This window comes from Lissotriton vulgaris, unplaced genomic scaffold (genome assembly GCF_964263255.1).
Source record: "Lissotriton vulgaris unplaced genomic scaffold, aLisVul1.2 SCAFFOLD_492, whole genome shotgun sequence".
NCBI classification, from domain to species: domain Eukaryota; kingdom Metazoa; phylum Chordata; class Amphibia; order Caudata; family Salamandridae; genus Lissotriton; species Lissotriton vulgaris.
The window spans coordinates 541,548-559,171 of NW_028251456.1; the positions used below are offsets into that span (position 1 = coordinate 541,548).

At 45.2% G+C, this 17,624-nt stretch overlaps 1 protein-coding gene across 1 annotated transcript in view; it reads right to left on the reverse strand.

The window, feature by feature from the left end:
- The window catches only part of LOC147662880 (paraspeckle component 1-like), a 279,115-nt gene that overhangs the window by 103,137 nt on the left and 158,354 nt on the right, over positions 1–17,624 (reverse strand). The window contains exon 6 of the mRNA XM_086950824.1: positions 11,375–11,474. Coding sequence (XP_086806950.1) covers positions 11,375–11,474 — 100 coding nt within the window. The remainder of the gene's footprint in view (positions 1–11,374; positions 11,475–17,624) is intronic.

Sequence of the window (17,624 nt, forward strand, 5' to 3'; positions counted from 1 at the left end):
AATAGTCAGATGGAAGTGTGGGGAAGTCACTACTTGTTTAGGGTAGGGGAATTACGGGGTGTGGTGTTCTTGCCTCTGCCCCTTGTACTGTTTTCCCTGTAAAATCCTCTTGTATAGGATTATTCAGAAGTGTTTTGTAAGAGAAAGTGTATTGGTCTGTCCCTGTGGATTTGGACCCTCCCCTGTAAAAAGGGCGCCGAAAGGAACCCTTGTGAGCGGGAGACTGAAGCACTCACATGGATTTCGCTACATCTGTATCTTTTTTCATCTAAGCGCTTGATTAACCTCCAGGCCAAAAAGATGTTTTTTTTTTTTTAAGGGTATGTATTCAGCCAGTGCTCTCTTCTGATGCTGGGATCCTATTTAAGGCTCCTGTGGCCAGAAGGAACTGCGCTTCCCGCTAAAATACAGACAGATGGTCATCAGTCAGCTATCCTAAGGGTGCTGGAAGTAAAGAGAAGCGGCGATAAATGGAAGAGAGTAGCCCCCAATGGACATTTAAAGAATCCATTTATCTTAAGGGACTGCTGCCTCCCTAGGAGACAATAATAGATCCTGACTCCGACATGGTGCCTTTCTCTTTCAAAGGGTATGTTAAAGGGGTTTCGCGGTTGCAGCACCTGGCGATGCAGAAGCCTGCACTGCTGGCTGCCCCTGTTGTCCACCTCTGCATTAGGATCCATGGCCTTGGTCATGAAAAGGAGGAGGGATTTACTGAACTGGCCCCATAGGTTGGTGCAAGCAGGGGGCATGGCTTAGGGGGCATGGCTTAGGTCGCATGGCTTGGAGGCCAATGACGAAAGTCGCGTGAGCGACGAGCTCTGCCGGAGGACCCGAATTTATCCTGTAAAAAGGCTACACTGAACCCCCCCCCCCGACGCCACCGCGGAATGTGTAGCAGAGGGTGACTGCATTGTTGTGGTTTTGCTGCCGAGTTGTGCGGGATTACGGTGCTGCTGAGGATATCTCGGCCCGGGAAGACTGAACGAGGCAACAGCAAAATGGCAGCGATGTGTATCTGAGCGACCCGGTGCTGGCTTCGAGGATGGTTAACTCGTCCCAGAGGGGGTGCTGACTGCGCGATGCGCCGGAGGAGCGGGCAGATCAAAGAGCCCTGGTTTGGTCGTCAGGGGCACATCAGGAACAGAGCGGGTGGCCGGGGCCCCCATCGGACGGAGCTGACCCAGAGCCTGGTAGCGGAGATGGAGGGCCGGTGCTACGCTGCTGAAGGCCTCTCAGCCTCTTGAGACTGCGGAGGGTGCAGTGCTACGTGAGGGACAGCAGACATGGCCGGAGCAGGAGCACGACAGACCCAGACCTCGCGCTGGCGAGTGGGGCGTGGCGATATCGGGGGCCCGCAGTCTGCAGAGGTGGGCGCGGGACCTCGGGATCGTTGCGGTCTGCAAGCTGGTGCCTAGGAGGGGGGGCAGCTTGGCTGCATCCGTAAGCCCTCAGTGGGAGTGCTACAGGTGAGAGTCATCTGTTGGGGGCATGCCGGAACCGGATCTAGCAGCGTTGGATGGGCAGAACTAAGTGGCACAGGGCACCAAGGGACGGAGTGAGTCTGCAGCTGCATAGGTGGATTTGTCTCCTGCGGAGAAAAGTGCCTTATGGAACAGGAGTGGATAGAGATTGTCTGAGGCCAGAGACTCCCCCAGCCACTATTGATATCGGCCCCATACTCTGTGGGTGGAACGGCTGCCTCCCGGAGCGCGAACACTGGGACTATGGTGGGGTCTCCTCATCTGCGACGCTGATGAGAGGGCCGAGGGAGAGATACTGAGGCTAGCTCACTGCACAGGAGCGGTGGTAACCTGAGGTGCGCTTCATTGGGGAATGAATATTATGGCTATCCGAGTGGAGGGATAATATGACTACGAGCAAGGAATAGTGTTTATACACACACCTGAATTCGACCAAGACAGCAGACGTGTGAGGGGGCAACTACATGGCGGAACCCCCAGTACGGGGTGTGTTAGGGGAGGGCGTTGACAATTGGCTGCTATATAGGCCCAGTCTATAACTCCCTGGGAGCAGACAGGATATGTGCTGACGCCCCCCAGCATGGGGAAACTGAAGGGGAAAAAGGAAGGAGCGCAGCAATTATCAGACAGCGAACCTCCTGGCCAAGTAGACGTGGACTCACATGTGGAGCCTCAAGACCCGGTCATGCAACAGCAATTTGATAAAATCCTGGCAGCTATTGCGGACTCCCGCAAGGCTCTACAACAAGATATAGCGCAGGTCGCCACGGGCCTTGGACTACTACGGGCAGACCACTCTAAATTGGCGGATAGAGTGAAAATGGTGGAAGGAACACTTCAAAAAGTGGAGCCAGCGCAGAAGGCGCTGAAGGCAACGGTGAAAGGCGCTCTAGACCGTATCACGGCACTGGAGAAGCGCGCTGAAGAGGACGAAAGTAGAACTAGGCAGAACATCAGAGTAGTAGGACTGCCCGAAAAAACAGAAGGGTTGGACAAGGTGCGATATCTAGAGACTTAGTTGAAAATGGTAGTGGCACCAGAGGGGCGATCATCCTTTTATACCTTGGAACGTGCACAAAGAGTGCCAGCAAGACCGCTGCAGCAGGGGCGCCCCCACCCCCCCCTGCCTACTACATTTCCGCGATAGGGATCTGCTGCTTCAAAAAGCTCGCACTATGGCCCCTTCCACGTCGGAAATAGCAAGGTTAACCTGTTCCCAGACTATACTTTTGAAATCCAAAGACGCCGCTCTTCCTTTTTGTTCGTCAAAAGGGAGCTGAGAGAAGAGGGGCTTCAATATTCACTGTTGTTCCCAGTTAAACGGAGGATAATTGTAGACAGCAAGACCTGCTTCTATGAAACCCCGGAAGAAGCATGGTCATGGCTGGAATCCTATAGAGGGGGGAGGGGGGGGGGGGTGTTTGGTAGTTGGGGAGGGGAAGGGTTTGGGAATCCACTGGTCTGGTTGCTGAAGCACGAATTGTAATGTGGAAACTGTATGATGGTGATGGGGGCGATACCCGATTTACGCTGCATTACCCGGAATGTGAGGGGATTACATACTATGACACGGCGCCACAAGATCCATGCACATTTAGTCAGAAGGGGCATACACATAGCGTTGCTGCAAGAAGCTCACCTTACATAGGCAGAATGGTTAGCTTTACAGCGAAGATGGAGGACAAGTATTTAGTACGGCCTATTCTGCGTTCGCAAGGGGTGCATTGATATGGATTCGGGCCGAGGTTCCTTTCCAGGTAACGAACCAGACCATAGATCTTGAGGGCAGGTTTGTAGCTATAGAAGGAAGACTCCGCGGAAGGGAGAGAGCGCTTTGCAGCATTTATGCACCCAATGTTGACCAGGTGCGCTTCTTAGACCGCTTATCAGGTACATTGGAACATTATCTTGCAGGCCCTGTAGTGCTGGGAGGGGACTTCAACTCCATAGCGGATACTTCACAAGATAGGTTGCACCCCCGCTGGCAGACTCACCAGTGCATAGATTAACTAAAAGTAGGCTGAACTGGCAGAATAGGTGGACTCTGGACATATGGCGCACACATCACCCTCATGATAGGGACTTCTCATATTTCTCTGCGATGCATGACCTGCATGTCCGACTGGACGCGGTTTTATGCTCCACAAGCATGGTGCCAACCATAGTGCACACTGAATACCTCACCAGAACATTGTCTGATCACAATCCATTGCTGTGCTCCATGCACTTAATGGCCGAGAAATCTGCCTTCCCCATCTGGCGACTGCGCCCCGAGACACTAGAATACCCGATTTTTCAGAGGGAAGTGGGTGAAGGAATAATGCATTACTTTGCTGAGAATGCGGGCACAGCATCCACAAGAGCAGTGGAGTGGGACGCCTTTAAAGAAGTGATAAGGGGGTTGTGTATTGGTAAGCAGGTAGGGGTGAGGAAGGTATTTCTACAGGATGTGGACAAGGCTGAGATTAGATTGAAGAAGGCGGAGTTAGCAAGGCGGGGAACCCTGAAGCTCAAACAGAGGTAACTGAAGCAAGAGAAGAGGTGGCAGCAGCAATAGAGATTGCGTTGCTTCGATTATAAAACTTATATTACAAAAGTGCACGCTGAAGGGGATAAGGCAGGGACATTGCTGGCCTGGTTAGCCAACCCGACGAAGCGGGGTTCACCCATATTAGCACTGCAAGATAGGAACGGCGAGGTGGTATTCACTCAGAGCGAGATATTGAAAAGATTCTTGCAGTACTATGAGGTATTATATAGGAGTTCGCTGGTGGCGGGGGACTTTGAAATAGACTCCTTTTTGAGTGGATTAACCATTCCGGAATTGGAACAGGCGCAATGCTTGGGCCAAAACATAACTATGGAGGAGATCAGAAGTGCCATTAAGCACATGGCCCGTAATAAAACGCCAGGAGTAAATCGGCTGCCGAAAGAGTTCTACTGGAGATATGTAGATTTGTTGGCTTCAAGACTATTAGAGGTGTATAATGAGGCGAAAAAACTATTACATTACTTGAAAGCCCAATTACAGATATTGACACAGGCAGTGGCAAGAGAATTCAGGGGCCCTGAGCACCAGCGAGGTAAGGGTATACAACGCCATGTCATATCATTTATAATAATCATGCAGCAAAAACTGGACATTAGGGATCTATCCATAGAGGAAAAGACGCTGAGGTTGTGCGATAGTGCTGCACCCTTATGCGCCTGTAATCCCATTGGGGATGAATACTGCGCTGCCTCATGGAGGGATTGGACGGCTCTACAGGATTGGGAACAGGCGGGGAATTCAGGTACTTAGGGACCTCTATGAGGACGGGGTAATGTGTCCCTACCAAGCGCTGCAGGAGAGATATGACCTACCATGGGGGGGTTATTTATTAAATGTTGCACTAGTATATGCACTACGAGCACAATGAAAAGAAGGGCTTGCAGAACCCAAAATAACACAGGCATGCCAATACACGATGGCAGAAGGGGTCTTTAAGGCGGTCACATGTCTCTAAGCCAGAATGCTGACCCTTATATGAAAAAAACTAATTTTCGTTGACTAGGCTTTGCATTCTCGCTCTGATTTGACACCCAACGAAAGAAAAATTAATCCAAAAATGCCAACTCTGCAAAAGGGGCTCCCGGGACAGGTGAACTGTTGTCACAAAGATGAACAAGATACTCAATGGTCAATGTCGTCTAAGTAAACAAGGGCAACAGACAATTCCTTACCGATCTACTAAATGGCAGAATTAGGCACATCATGTGAAACCTGAAAAGATACACATTAATGCTACACAAACCTTAGTATAAGACTTCCAGAAGCTAATCACTAGATCGAGTGACTCTGGATTGAGGTGATGTATTTGAACACTCCACATGGTCAACAAATTGAGGCAAACTCTGTTTGCAATATGTCTGAATGGACATTTCAAACCCAAGGGAGTACATTTAGAATACCAATGAAGTAATCAGTGAGACAAAAAAGCATGTGCATACATCTCTGAACAGCTCATCCAGACAAAGGATTCACCTAGGGGTTGAGGTAGTGAGAACCTAGAGACGAAGTTTGGGCTAGTTTTGCTTTGAGCTGCGGCAGGCATGCAATTACTCTGCAGCACCTTTGAAAGCATGCACTGACCCTCTTGTGATTCAGCTTTGTGTGTTTCCTGGTTGAATCAGGTCTGCAAAGTAGCAGTCTATACCTGTAAGGAGCACTGTTAGATAATGCATCCAAGAGCCCAGTCCTATATCTCTTGTGCATTTTGTAACAGAAAGAGGGAGTGTGTTCCTCTTACTTTCCAAACAAAACATTTGTTTGCAGGTTGTGCCTTAGTAAATTGGTCCATCTCAATTGTGTTGAAAATTATTTTAGTTTCACAAAACTGACTTTAAATCCAAAGCACTTAAGCGGTTCTACGCTGCTCCACATTTTCGGAAAAGCTACGTCAGTCATAAAAGTTGTGTGAATGTGGGAAACTGCATATCATCATCCAAACGTTATATTTAGAGTAGTACACCATATTCAGTTTTTGTTTACTTTGATGTAACAATAGATCCCAAAAATCCCATATGGCTGCAACTATTAGAACACCAAGCACAATTGACATCTGAAGACTAGCAGTGGGAACTAATTCTATATGTGACGCCATCATGCACACATGCACAACACATTCATCACAATTAGCACAGGACATTAATGCCTGAAAAACAGCAATCACCAAACTGTCTGTACTATTTCACTTATTAGTAAAGCAAGATCCAAGTATGTATTGAATATTAAACCCCGATACATTTGTTTGACGTGGTTATAGGTAGGATTTCTTAATACTGATGGTGCAACCTACATGGAGAAGCAGGGTTACTTCTCTGCATGTTGGAGAAGCATTGCTGAGGTATTTTCTACATTACTAAACAATCCTCTAGCGAGGGTTAAAGAAGCACTCCTTGGTAGCAGGGACAAGTTGTTACCAAGGCAAAGCACTTTGTGAAAAATGTTGTGCAACACTGTTTGCATGGGTTAAGGTCCTTGAGCAACCGGATAAGACAATATGACGGGAGACAGCTGCATATCGGTAGCTATAGATTTGGATTTATAGGTGGTAATTTTATCAAGGGCCTCCTTCACATGTGGACCATATGAAACCGAACAAATGGGTCCCATCACATGATAATTATCATAACTCATGGCAGAACCTTGAAATAAATATACCTGTGACAATGTAAAAAGTGATGCTAGTGTTTAGCACGCCACAATATATTCCCCTCTGACAATTTCCGGTCCCCTATTCTGATATATTTCAGGAAAGTATAGCAGTTCAGTTCTTCAATCTCTTCCCCCAAGGAAGTGGCCCAGCATAGGTGGACTGGGCATTTGAGCTATGCCACAAAGTAGCTGAATCCACCGACACTCTAGTTTGCTGCATCCAGAAAATTACTTTATTTGACAGGCAGAACTTCTGTGGCTTCTTGGTTAACATCTTTCCAGAGCAATATGCAAGGTTATAGATTCATTAGAGACACTACCCCTAGTGTAAAGAGGTTCCGATGGCATTACTTTGTGTATGTGTATGTGTTCCACTTTAAGAGTTACATACCACATCTTCAATGGATTCTTCAAGTTCTCTGCCAAGTGATTTAGGATGTCAAAAGTATTTGTTCCATGTGTCCTCGGAAAGTGGAGCAAAATTCAAATTAGTCGTCAGTGTCAGTCTGAGGGTAGTGTAGAATGAGTGTAGGAGTATAGAATGAGTGTGTGGAGTCTTCTGAAATTTGATGAATGTGGGAAAGTCTGATTAAGTGGTCCTTGTACACTCTGGAATAAGTCAAAGGATAAATTATGAATAGCTGCAATTTTACATGAAATACCAGTTGTGCCTGAATGCAGCAAACTAAGACGAAGGAATAGTTGATTCTGGCATGTGTGTGGTCTATAACAAATAGATTTTGTTATAATACTGACAGTGTTGGGTCGATTGCTTTTTTGTCTTTAATCCAGTGTACCAAGTACATTTTCCTATGTTAATGGGGTGATACCTCCACTGAAGCTGCAGATTCGCCTCAGAGTTTAAGATTTCAGTGTTGAGGCTTTGCACGGAAGCAGCTCCTGATCTTCATCGTTGTCCTTTTCAGACAATAAGCACTTCAGGTTTGGAAGCGGCTGTTCAAACGCCCTTTGGTGGCCAGAGTCAAAACATATGGGGAATCTTGCGTAGTCTCTTGGTCACAATATGTGCTCTGCAGCTGAGCCAGCTTTAAAACCTGGCATGAAATTCAGCATCTCAGATGTTGTTTAGACTTTACTTCAATTTCTTAGTCAAACCCTCACTGACAGCACCACGCTTTTTATTTTTTATTTTGAAAGTTTTATATAGCGCGAACAAGATCTTTGCAGATATCAGAGCGCTTTACAAGGACAAGGGGGTGATAGGATAATAGTATGTAATAGTTGAGGTAGTTAGGTACAAGGTGCATAGTTACATAGGTAGGTCAAAATACAAGAGGTAGGTCAAAGTTGAGGTAATGTAGGTACAAGGTGCATAGTCAAACAGATGCGCCAATAGTATAAAGGTACAAGAAGGAGCGTATACTTGTTTGAGCGTGCTTAAAATGCTTTTGGAGATAGCATAAAGGTAGGCATAGTTGAGGTAGGTGAGTACAGGGTGCATAGTCACACAGGTGCATCAGTAGTACAAGAGTAGGAATAGTTGAGGTGGTGTAGGGTACAGTATGCAAAGTCAAACAGGTGCGTCAACAATATAAAAATATACAAAGAAGGAACGTATACAATCAAATAAGTCGATAATACAAGTAATACAAATAGTCCAAGGGGTCAGGCAGGTAGTACAGAGCGGATTCTTGAGAAATACAGAATAATAGATCATGTGTATTTAGCCATGAGGATCGCTTTTACTTCTTTCTTAAAAAGTTTGTTGGAGGAGATGAGCCTGGTTTCAGGAGGGAGTGAGTTCCAGATCCTGGGCGCCATTCCTGAGAAGGAGCGTTTATAGGTTTTTTCCTTCCGAAACCTTTGAGGCTTCAGCAGAAGATTGTTTGTGCTTCTAGTAGTTCTAGAGCCACCAGAAATTGTCAGCTTTTGAGTGAGGTAGGCGGGTGAGTTCATGTGTACAGCCTTGTGTGTCATGCAGGCGATTTTCAGATGCATTCTGGCTTCAAAAGGTAGCCAGTTCAGGGATTTAAAGTCAGGGGAGATATGCAAGTGTTTTTTGAGCCACCCTTTTAGGCAAGGTCATGTTTTTTTCCTACTACGTGGCTTTGTATTAAGTCAACCTACATTTGGAAAATGTATAGAAAGTCCATTTACACTTGAATGTATGCATAGTTCCCTTTGTCATACTCTGGCACAGATAATAAATATGGTCAGACACTGTAAACTTCCATGAAAGAACCAAAATGTTGTTCCATATAGTGTATTCTCTGCAGTGGTGCACATAATCCAGTTCCAGTCAAAACACAGCTTTGACGATGGCGTACGTACACAAGTTTGGCACAGAACCAAATAGAGGGGAAAAATAATGTACAGTTAATACTGCATGCTGATGCACTGTGGGTTTAGGCCACATGGTCAAGTTATTCCAAAACCAAAATGAAAATCTCGAAATACTGTAAACCAAACAATAGTTAGCAGGATAGTATAAACTAAGCACTTAAAATATGTGCAAACGTAGCACATAATACTGTTTTGTAACAGGAGAGGTTTAAAGTGTAATTGAGATTTTTTTTTTAAACACAGGATATATAAACGCCAGGATGCACATGTTTAAATTTGTGCTGTAAGGTAAAATCACACTGGGAAGGCATCATTCGAAGGCTTCCCTGTGTAGTTATCCTAATATTCAATTTGTGAGACAGTAATACGTTTTTGGCTTGTCAGTTTCATTGTACTGTTTGATTAGCAAAGAATTTAACTTTTGCACTGTTTTAAAAAGAGAACGCATGTTTATTAGTGCAGTTGCTCTAAAAGCGTGTTTAAGCCACATTCTCACTGCCATGACAAATATACACATCTCAAAGAACACAAGTGACTATATTCGTGTTTCTTACAGTTTCTGTACTTGTGAATCTTTGATCATAAAGATATCTGGCAACTGTATAAAAAAATATCACATTTCAAATAGAAAGATGAAATGGAATACTACACAAGTCACCATGAAAAGGGGACTCATTGACGAATGACAGCCCAAACCCACTCAGAAGAGCCTTAAGGTTGTCCATTGTTTAATCAACAAAATACACATGAAAAGTAAAAGCCTGAATGTTCAGTTTCAAATCAGTCGCCATTTAAGTTGCACTTGCAGAAGATGCTTTCAACAATCTTCCCCGTTCTACAAACTAGTTACCAAAGCAAAGGATTATTTTCGTAAACTGAGCAATAGTAATAACTAACCTGTTTTCAACCTAACTGGCAAAAAAGTAAGCAATTAAAATGAATAAGAATAAATATATCGTATAGTCATTCGGGGCTCTGGCGACAAACAGAAACTACTTGGTCTGAGGGTTCTTGATGTCACCAGATTTTTTTATAGAATATATATATATATATATATTTTATTTTTACTACATCCATACTTTTATCCATATCTATATTTAATAAAGTAATTCCTGTCGTACATAAGAAGGATATTGCAAGCCACCTAGGAGTGCCAGTACCAGCACAGAGGAACAAGGCGAAAGGCATCGTTCCTTTACGAGGTCAGAACTTCAAGGGTACTTGCAATATCATAATGAACAGTAGGGGGTACTTTATTCCTTACAATACATGGTCATACCATCATCCACCCCATAACCAACTTAAATCCTTGGTGTCTTGCTCTTTCATGTTCATTGCAGACTACAATAAAAAAAATCAGAATCTAAACTATGAAATTAAACACACCAAGAAACAGTAACTGTTGCAAAAAATGTTTTTGGATCAGTTCAATATGAATCAGGTTAAAAAATGATGTGACTGGCTCAGACTGTATAGAAACATGCAGAGATTATCTTTCCTGCAATGACCTAACAGGCGGAAAATAAAAACCTTTTGCCAAAATATTTTCTGCTAATCGTTTTTGTTTTAGAAAAAGAAATGAGAAGGAAAACCAACTAACGTTTTCCTTGTTTAAACTGCAACTGTAACTATGGTCTATGATCGGTCATTCACTCTGGCTGCTGGCAAATGTAATAACTTAGAGTTGAGCAGCTATGAAATTTCTTTACCATAGGCGACCAGAGACCTGACAAGTCACCTGTAATAAGGAAATTATAGGTTTTTATAAATCAACTGCACCATGTATATAGAGATACACAAATACACAAAAACATCTAAGTCTATGGATTTAGCAAATTAACCTTTGCATTTAGAAGGTGCTACTCTACAAACGTGTTCAGTTAAAAAATAACATTTAATTTATAACATATCTGTGACAAAGCTTGATTGAACAAAAATAGCTGCTTCCCATAAAGATACAGCATTGAAATGGAAAAAAAGCCATCAAAACCTTTGCGAATTTTAATGTGTCATCAACACTGGCCAAGGAAGTTCCAATGTAAACTCAAGACGCAAATACTTGCCAATGAAGTGTTCTAGTCTAGAAACAAACAAGGTTTACCCTGGCTGACTGAAGAGAACAAACAGTAAACATCAGAAGATACCATGTACCTTGCAAAATACCCTACTGAATTTTATCAATAGTAAACTTCAAAAAGAGAAAACATCCACCCGAAACTCAAAGGCGGAGCCATTGCTTAATTTCACTTCACAAAAGAATTTAATTACATTAGGTGCTCTTTTGGGAATGTTAAACTGAAAAAGTAATTAACATGTAGATATCTTAGGTTATGATTCAGGGGCATATGCCGCTAACAAATTCAGGTCGATTTAAGTGGTGTTTACTTACAGGGTCCATGTAACCGGGCTTGAATCCTTGACGCCGCATTTCTTCCTGTTCTCGGTGGCGCATAAATTCTTCTTCACGCATTCTACGTTCCTCTTCTTGCCTGCAGGCATTTCAAATAATTAAAAATATTCAAGACCAATATTGTTTAATTCGAAGCAACCGTGCCATTAAATAAAAAATGTACTCCGTACTTGAGAATACATTTTTTTTTTGCTGGAGAAACCCCACTCAACGGTTTCATAAAGTGAAGCATTTCATTAAGCATTTGTTAAAGCACCAAAGTAATGATCAGGAAACTACCACCACTGGGGTCAAACAGCTTATTGGGATTCATTCCACACACAGCCACAAGAAAAGGTATACAATTAATAATTTGAGAAGTACAGAATCCAGCCACGAATATAAGTTGCTTCAAAATGTTAATGTCCAATTTAAAAATATATATAGTTTTTTTAAGAGAATTAGTTTTGGGAAGAGACCAGGAGTAGCTCTAGGTCTGCATCTGCTGGAATGAAAAGATAAGCACTGATGTTAAGATGCATGTGTGGCGCTTATTTGCAGCTCCACACGTCACTTTCTGAGCCGAACAATGTCGACAGGGTACTGCGTTAAAATATCCAAATCTAGTCTGACGGCTGGGGAATATTTAAAAGGCGAAGGTTCTGAGCTTAGAAGTATCCACTAGAAAAGTTCATTAATAAACTGCTTTATGGTCCACTGAGTAAAGCATGGATAAAGAGTATTCGTTTCTGAACTACTGCCAGATGCACCCACATTGACGACTACTTAAGATCACAGTTGTGTAGATCTAACAAATTTGAAGTATTTTAAGGTGGTGTGTGGATATTGGGTGCAATTTTGTGCACCATACACAGAAACGCTTCCAATTAGAGTTACAAATCTTTGCGGTTGCTAGCACTCGAGCCTGGGCAGAGACGTTACTGCAGTCCATCAGCAGGTCCAAATGACCCAATTCTAGGTAGTCAGGTACCATGCTTTCAGACTTGGCAAATGTAGATCCTCGTAATTAAGTATCTCTCCATTGTGCTTGGGGAGAAGCCTGGGGTCATCTTCAATAGTATCACTGGAAATATTGACATTCTCAGAAAGGGAGTACAACTACTGGTGTGGCCATGCTGTGATGAAAGAAAATATGGGTATAGTGATCAGCCATCACCTTTTCCAGTACCGTCAGCATCAACGGAAATACAGCAAAAGCAAATGTAAAGGAACAACTGATCAAAAAGGAATTGCCTTAGCTCTTGGTTGCCAAAGCCTAATAGAGTAGTACTAACATTTTCTGTGCAAGATGTAGCTCACTTGATAATGGTGGAGTTCCCACTTGTGGCACGTCAGCCTAGACATTCTGGCATCCTGGTAGGTGTTCCATGGTGATGTTGCCTTGATGGGAGATAGCAAAGTGCGAATAGCAGTTGCACTTCTGCTTGGTACTGTAAAACACGGATGTTGTGTTGAGTCCTAATGAGGACTGACTGATTATGAACAATTGTTACTTATCTGTAAACGGTGGTTCTCCAGTATTGGTGTATTTCATAGATTCACAAGCTTGAATATTCCCGGTCAACGAAGTGGGAGCCCCACGGTAAATAAAATAGCAATAAACCAATAATATATGTATATAAAAACATAATTACATACATTCCAAAACCATAAATACTTATAAGTACTAAGGTTAGCATTAACACTTGGAAAACATAGAAGACAAGAAAACCTTTATAGCATATCCATGTCATTATGGTAGTCCAAACTACTGCCAATCAGGAGCCAGCACCCCTCTAGAACCTTCTCCTCAGAGGCTCAGGCCCTCAGATGTTCGTAGCACAGGAGTGACAAAAGAGTCTAAGAGGAGAAGCGAGCCTATGAGGGGAGGTAGGTGGGTAGCATGTGAATTTATGAAAGACACCAATATTGGAGAACCACAGTTTACAGTAAGTAACAATTGTTCTTCTCCAGTATTGGGGTGTCTTTCATAGATTCACATGCTTGAATAGAATAGTAAGCAGTAATAGCTGGCCGTAAGACAAAATAGCAGCGCATTAGCATGAAAATGCAATGAAATGACATAAGCGGCCAGACCAATAATAGTAAAAAGACGGTACAGGCGGAAGGAAGGTAAGAGGCTCACCTTATTTAAAAAAGATTACGAAGCACCGCTTGGCCCACTGCTGCATCAGCTTCGTTGATCGGCTCAAGGCAGTAGTGCTTTAAGAAAGTATGCCTGCTGGACCACGTGGCTGCTAGACATATTTGATGAATCGGCACACCAGCAAACAGGGCAGTAGAGAATGACATCGCCCTGGTGGAATGAGCCCTCACTGTAGACTGAAGAGGCTTGCCAGCCTTCTGATGACAGAAGGAAATAGCGGAAGAAATCCAACGTGCAATAGTTGGCTTGGTAACAGCACGCCCCTTACGCATGCGTCCATAAGCAACAAACAGTTGATCAGACCTACGAAAGGGCGCTGTCCTGTCGATGTAGAATTTGAGGCATCTTTTATTAACCAAAGAATGCAAACGTAACCCTGCTGGAGATTGGGGATTAGCAAAGAAAGTCTTTAAGAACACTGGTTCATTGAGGTGAAAATCAGTTGGCACCTTAGGCATGAAAGCCGGGATTGGTGCGAAGTACAACACATTCAGATTTGAATTGAAAGAAATTAGGCTGAATGGTTAAGGCGTGGATATCACTCATGCGACGTGAGGAGGTCAAAGCAAGAAGAAGAGCCACCTTCCCGGTCAAAAATTTCAAATCCGCTTTGTGGATTGGCTCAAAAGTCGCCTTCATCAATTGCGCCAAAACAACATTGAGATGCCAAGTAGGAGGAGGATGCCGGATGGGCGGGAACATCCCGAACAGCCACTTGAAGAACTGTTGAATTACTCTGGAAGAGTAGAGAGGAAGAACCATCCTGCAGGAAACAAGATATTGCCGCTAGGAAGACCTTCAAAGTGGAGTAGGAAAGTCCTGATTGAGTCAACTGGAGAAAGAACGGCAGAAGCTGAGCAGGAGAGGAGTGCACAGGATGGATGTTGGCAGATGCACACCAGTGACAGAACCTTTTCCACTTTACCTTGCAAGTCTTTACTGTGGACGAAGCTCTCGCATTGCCAGAACCTCTCTACATGCTGGCGAAATGTTCAAGTGGGCAAATTCTAGGTGTTCAGGTTCCATGCCGATAATTTGAGAGAGGAGGGGTCCTGATGACAGACTTGACCCTTGTCCATTGTGAGGCGATCCGCTCGAGGATGAAGGAGGATGGGTTTGCACTGGGAGAGAAGCAGCAGTTCCGAGAACCACGCTTGTCGAGGCCATCTGGGAGCGATCGGGTGAATGTGGCACAGCTGTCTCCGCATCTTCCACAACACTCGAGGAACCATCAGAATCGGCGGAAAAGCGTAGGCGAATAGATTGTACCAATCCATCAAAAGGGCATTCCCGCAAAACCCTTGATGGGAAAGCCAACTTGCATACGACTGGCATTTCCGGTTCACATGGCTCACAAAAAGATCCAAGTCCGGGCGACCCCACAGCCGAAAGATGAAATCCAGAGTCGGCTGATGCAACTCCCACTCGTGGGTAGAGGACGCGGACCAGCTGAGGGAGTCCGCTAGGATGTTTGAGATGCCTGGTAGGTGTACCGCTGCCAGAGTGATTTGGTGACGGAGTGCCCAGTCCCAGATGCTCTGTGCCAACTGAGAAAGGAGGGGTGACTTGGTGAAGCCCTGCTTGTTTACATAGTGCATACCGGTAGTATTGTCGGTTTGAATGAGCACTGATTCTCCCTGGAGGAGAAGACGGAAAGACTTGAGCCCCAGGAAAATGGCCATTAGTTCCAGTCTGTTGATGTGCCAGGAACGTTGAGACAGGGTCCACTTGCCCTTTATGGATAGCCCCTGAAGATGTGCGCCCCCAACCTTCCAGGAAGGCATCCGTGGTAAGGACGAGCTCCGGAGCGATGGTTAGGAAAGAAGTGCCGGCAGCGATGTTTGGCGGTTGAGCCCACCATTGGAGAGCGCATCTTGTCCGAGCAGTCACTAGGACCAGATCGTTGAAAGAACCGGTGACCTGACGCCACTGTTTGTCCAGTTACTCCTGAACTGGGCAACTATTGAGCCTGCAATTTGGGATCAGGGAGATGCAGGAGTATGCCATCCCAAGAAAAGGCTTCAATACACAAACTGAAACTGACCCTTTTGAACGGATGAGAGCCACTAGGCGTAGAATCCGCAGCGGACGTTCGTGAGACACGAATGCCTTCGATAGTGAAGTATCCAGAGTGGCCCCTAGAAAGGTCCTGCGTGGAGCTGGATCGACCTGAGACTTCTCCGTGTTGATGGAGAGACCGAGGGAGTGGAATAGAGTGATAGAATAGTGTCCAGAAATGCCTGATGACTAGATAGCGAATTGATGAGACAGTCGTCCAGGTAGGGAAAAATTTGAACTCCCTTCAAACTTAGATATGCCACCACCGGGACCAGGACTTTCGTGAAGATGAGAGGGGCGGAGCGAAGGCCGAAAGGCAGAACCTTGAATTGAAAGTCTCTGCGCCCTACCCAGAAGCGCAAGAACTTGGAAGTTTCGGCACGTGGAAATAAGCGTCCTGGAGATCGATGGTGGTCATGAAATAGTCCTTCGAGAGAAAGAAGAGAACTTCCGCGAGTGAGCTTGGGGAAGGATTGGCACTTCAGGTACTTGTTCAGGGCTTTTTAGTAGAGGATTGGACGCCATTCGCCAGACTTTAGGACGAGGAAAAACCGTGAATAGAATGCCATCCCCTTCTGAGACTTGGGAACCACTTCGATGGCACCTTTCTGAATCATGAGTCGAATTTGTCGAAACACCACCCTGAGGTGAGCCGGAGGTGGACCAGTTAGTGGTGTGGTTGGAGGGACCTTGCCGAACTCCAAAGCATAGCCTTTTGATGTCCAGCACCACACAGTCCGAGGTGATTGAAGACCAATTGGAAAAGAAAAGGGAGATTCGATCTCCAACTTTGAGCGGGGAAGGCAAGTCCTTGCTTCTTAGAAGCAGAGCCTCTGTAGGAAGACTTTCCTCTGTAAGGCTTGGTAGACTGCTGCCGATAGGACTGATGTGACTGGAAGGAATATTGTTGATTTCCTTGGCCGTAGGAGCGCTACCGGTTGGATTCGCCGCGGAAAGAGGAGGTCCGCGCGCACCACGAATAGGCTTTTTACGAAACTGTAAAGTGCCTAATGCACGAGCTGTTTCGGTGTCCTTTTTTATTGTTACAAGTGAGTCGTCCACATGCTGGCCAAAAAGCGATTCGCCATCATAGGGCAGGTCGAGGATTTTCGCCTGAACCTCTGGCGAAAAAAAGAGGTGGAACGAACCCAGCCCTGACAACGTAAAACAGCTGCCCCAGCCAGCTGACGAAAACCAGTGCACGCAATGTCCACAGAGCAGTCTATAATCACTGATGATGCTCTCTCCCTACTGACGAATCTTGAGAGCCTCTGCTCTGGAGGGCTCAGGGATGAGGTCGATAAAAGAGGACATATCCGACCACATCTGCCAGTCGTAGCGCCCCAGAATGGCCAGAGAATTCGCAGCCCTCACAGTGGTAGAAGCCATAGTGGAAAATGTTTTGCCAATGCCATCAAGAAGACTACCCTCACGGTCAGGAGGAGCGGTTATTGGAGAAGACTGGTTCCTGAAACGGCGCTGTGAGGCCTGGGTGATCACGGAATCTGGGTTACGCTGCGCTACCAAGCAAGCTGGAGAACCCTGGGGCAGCCTATATTTCTGCTTCAAACGAGGAAGAAGTGCCAGAATAGAATTTGACGTCTGCATCAGTTTGACAAACTCGTTCCAAATAAATTATGGGCACTGTACGGACCTGTTTAAAAGGTTGACTCTTAAAATCATAAAGAAAACAGTCCTCATCCTTCAGAGCCATAGGAAGTTTAAAATGCTGCGCCGCTCTTTCCATAAGTTAGTGAAAAACAGCTATATCCACAGACCCGAAGGTGGCAGAAACTGTGTTTGGATCTGATAGTCGTCCCAGTTCACCATTTTCCAATCATCATAGACTTCGCTGTCTTCCCGACCTGGGAGAGGGTCATCCTCAAACCGTTGCATGGACCTGAATAGAGGTTGTTTGAGCTGCAGAGGGCGCAACTGGCTCTGGCAGTGAAGCAGGGGGAGGAGCTGCGGTAGCTGCAGGCACCGTAGGTGGAGACCCCTGGTGAGACGGTGGAAATAGTCTAG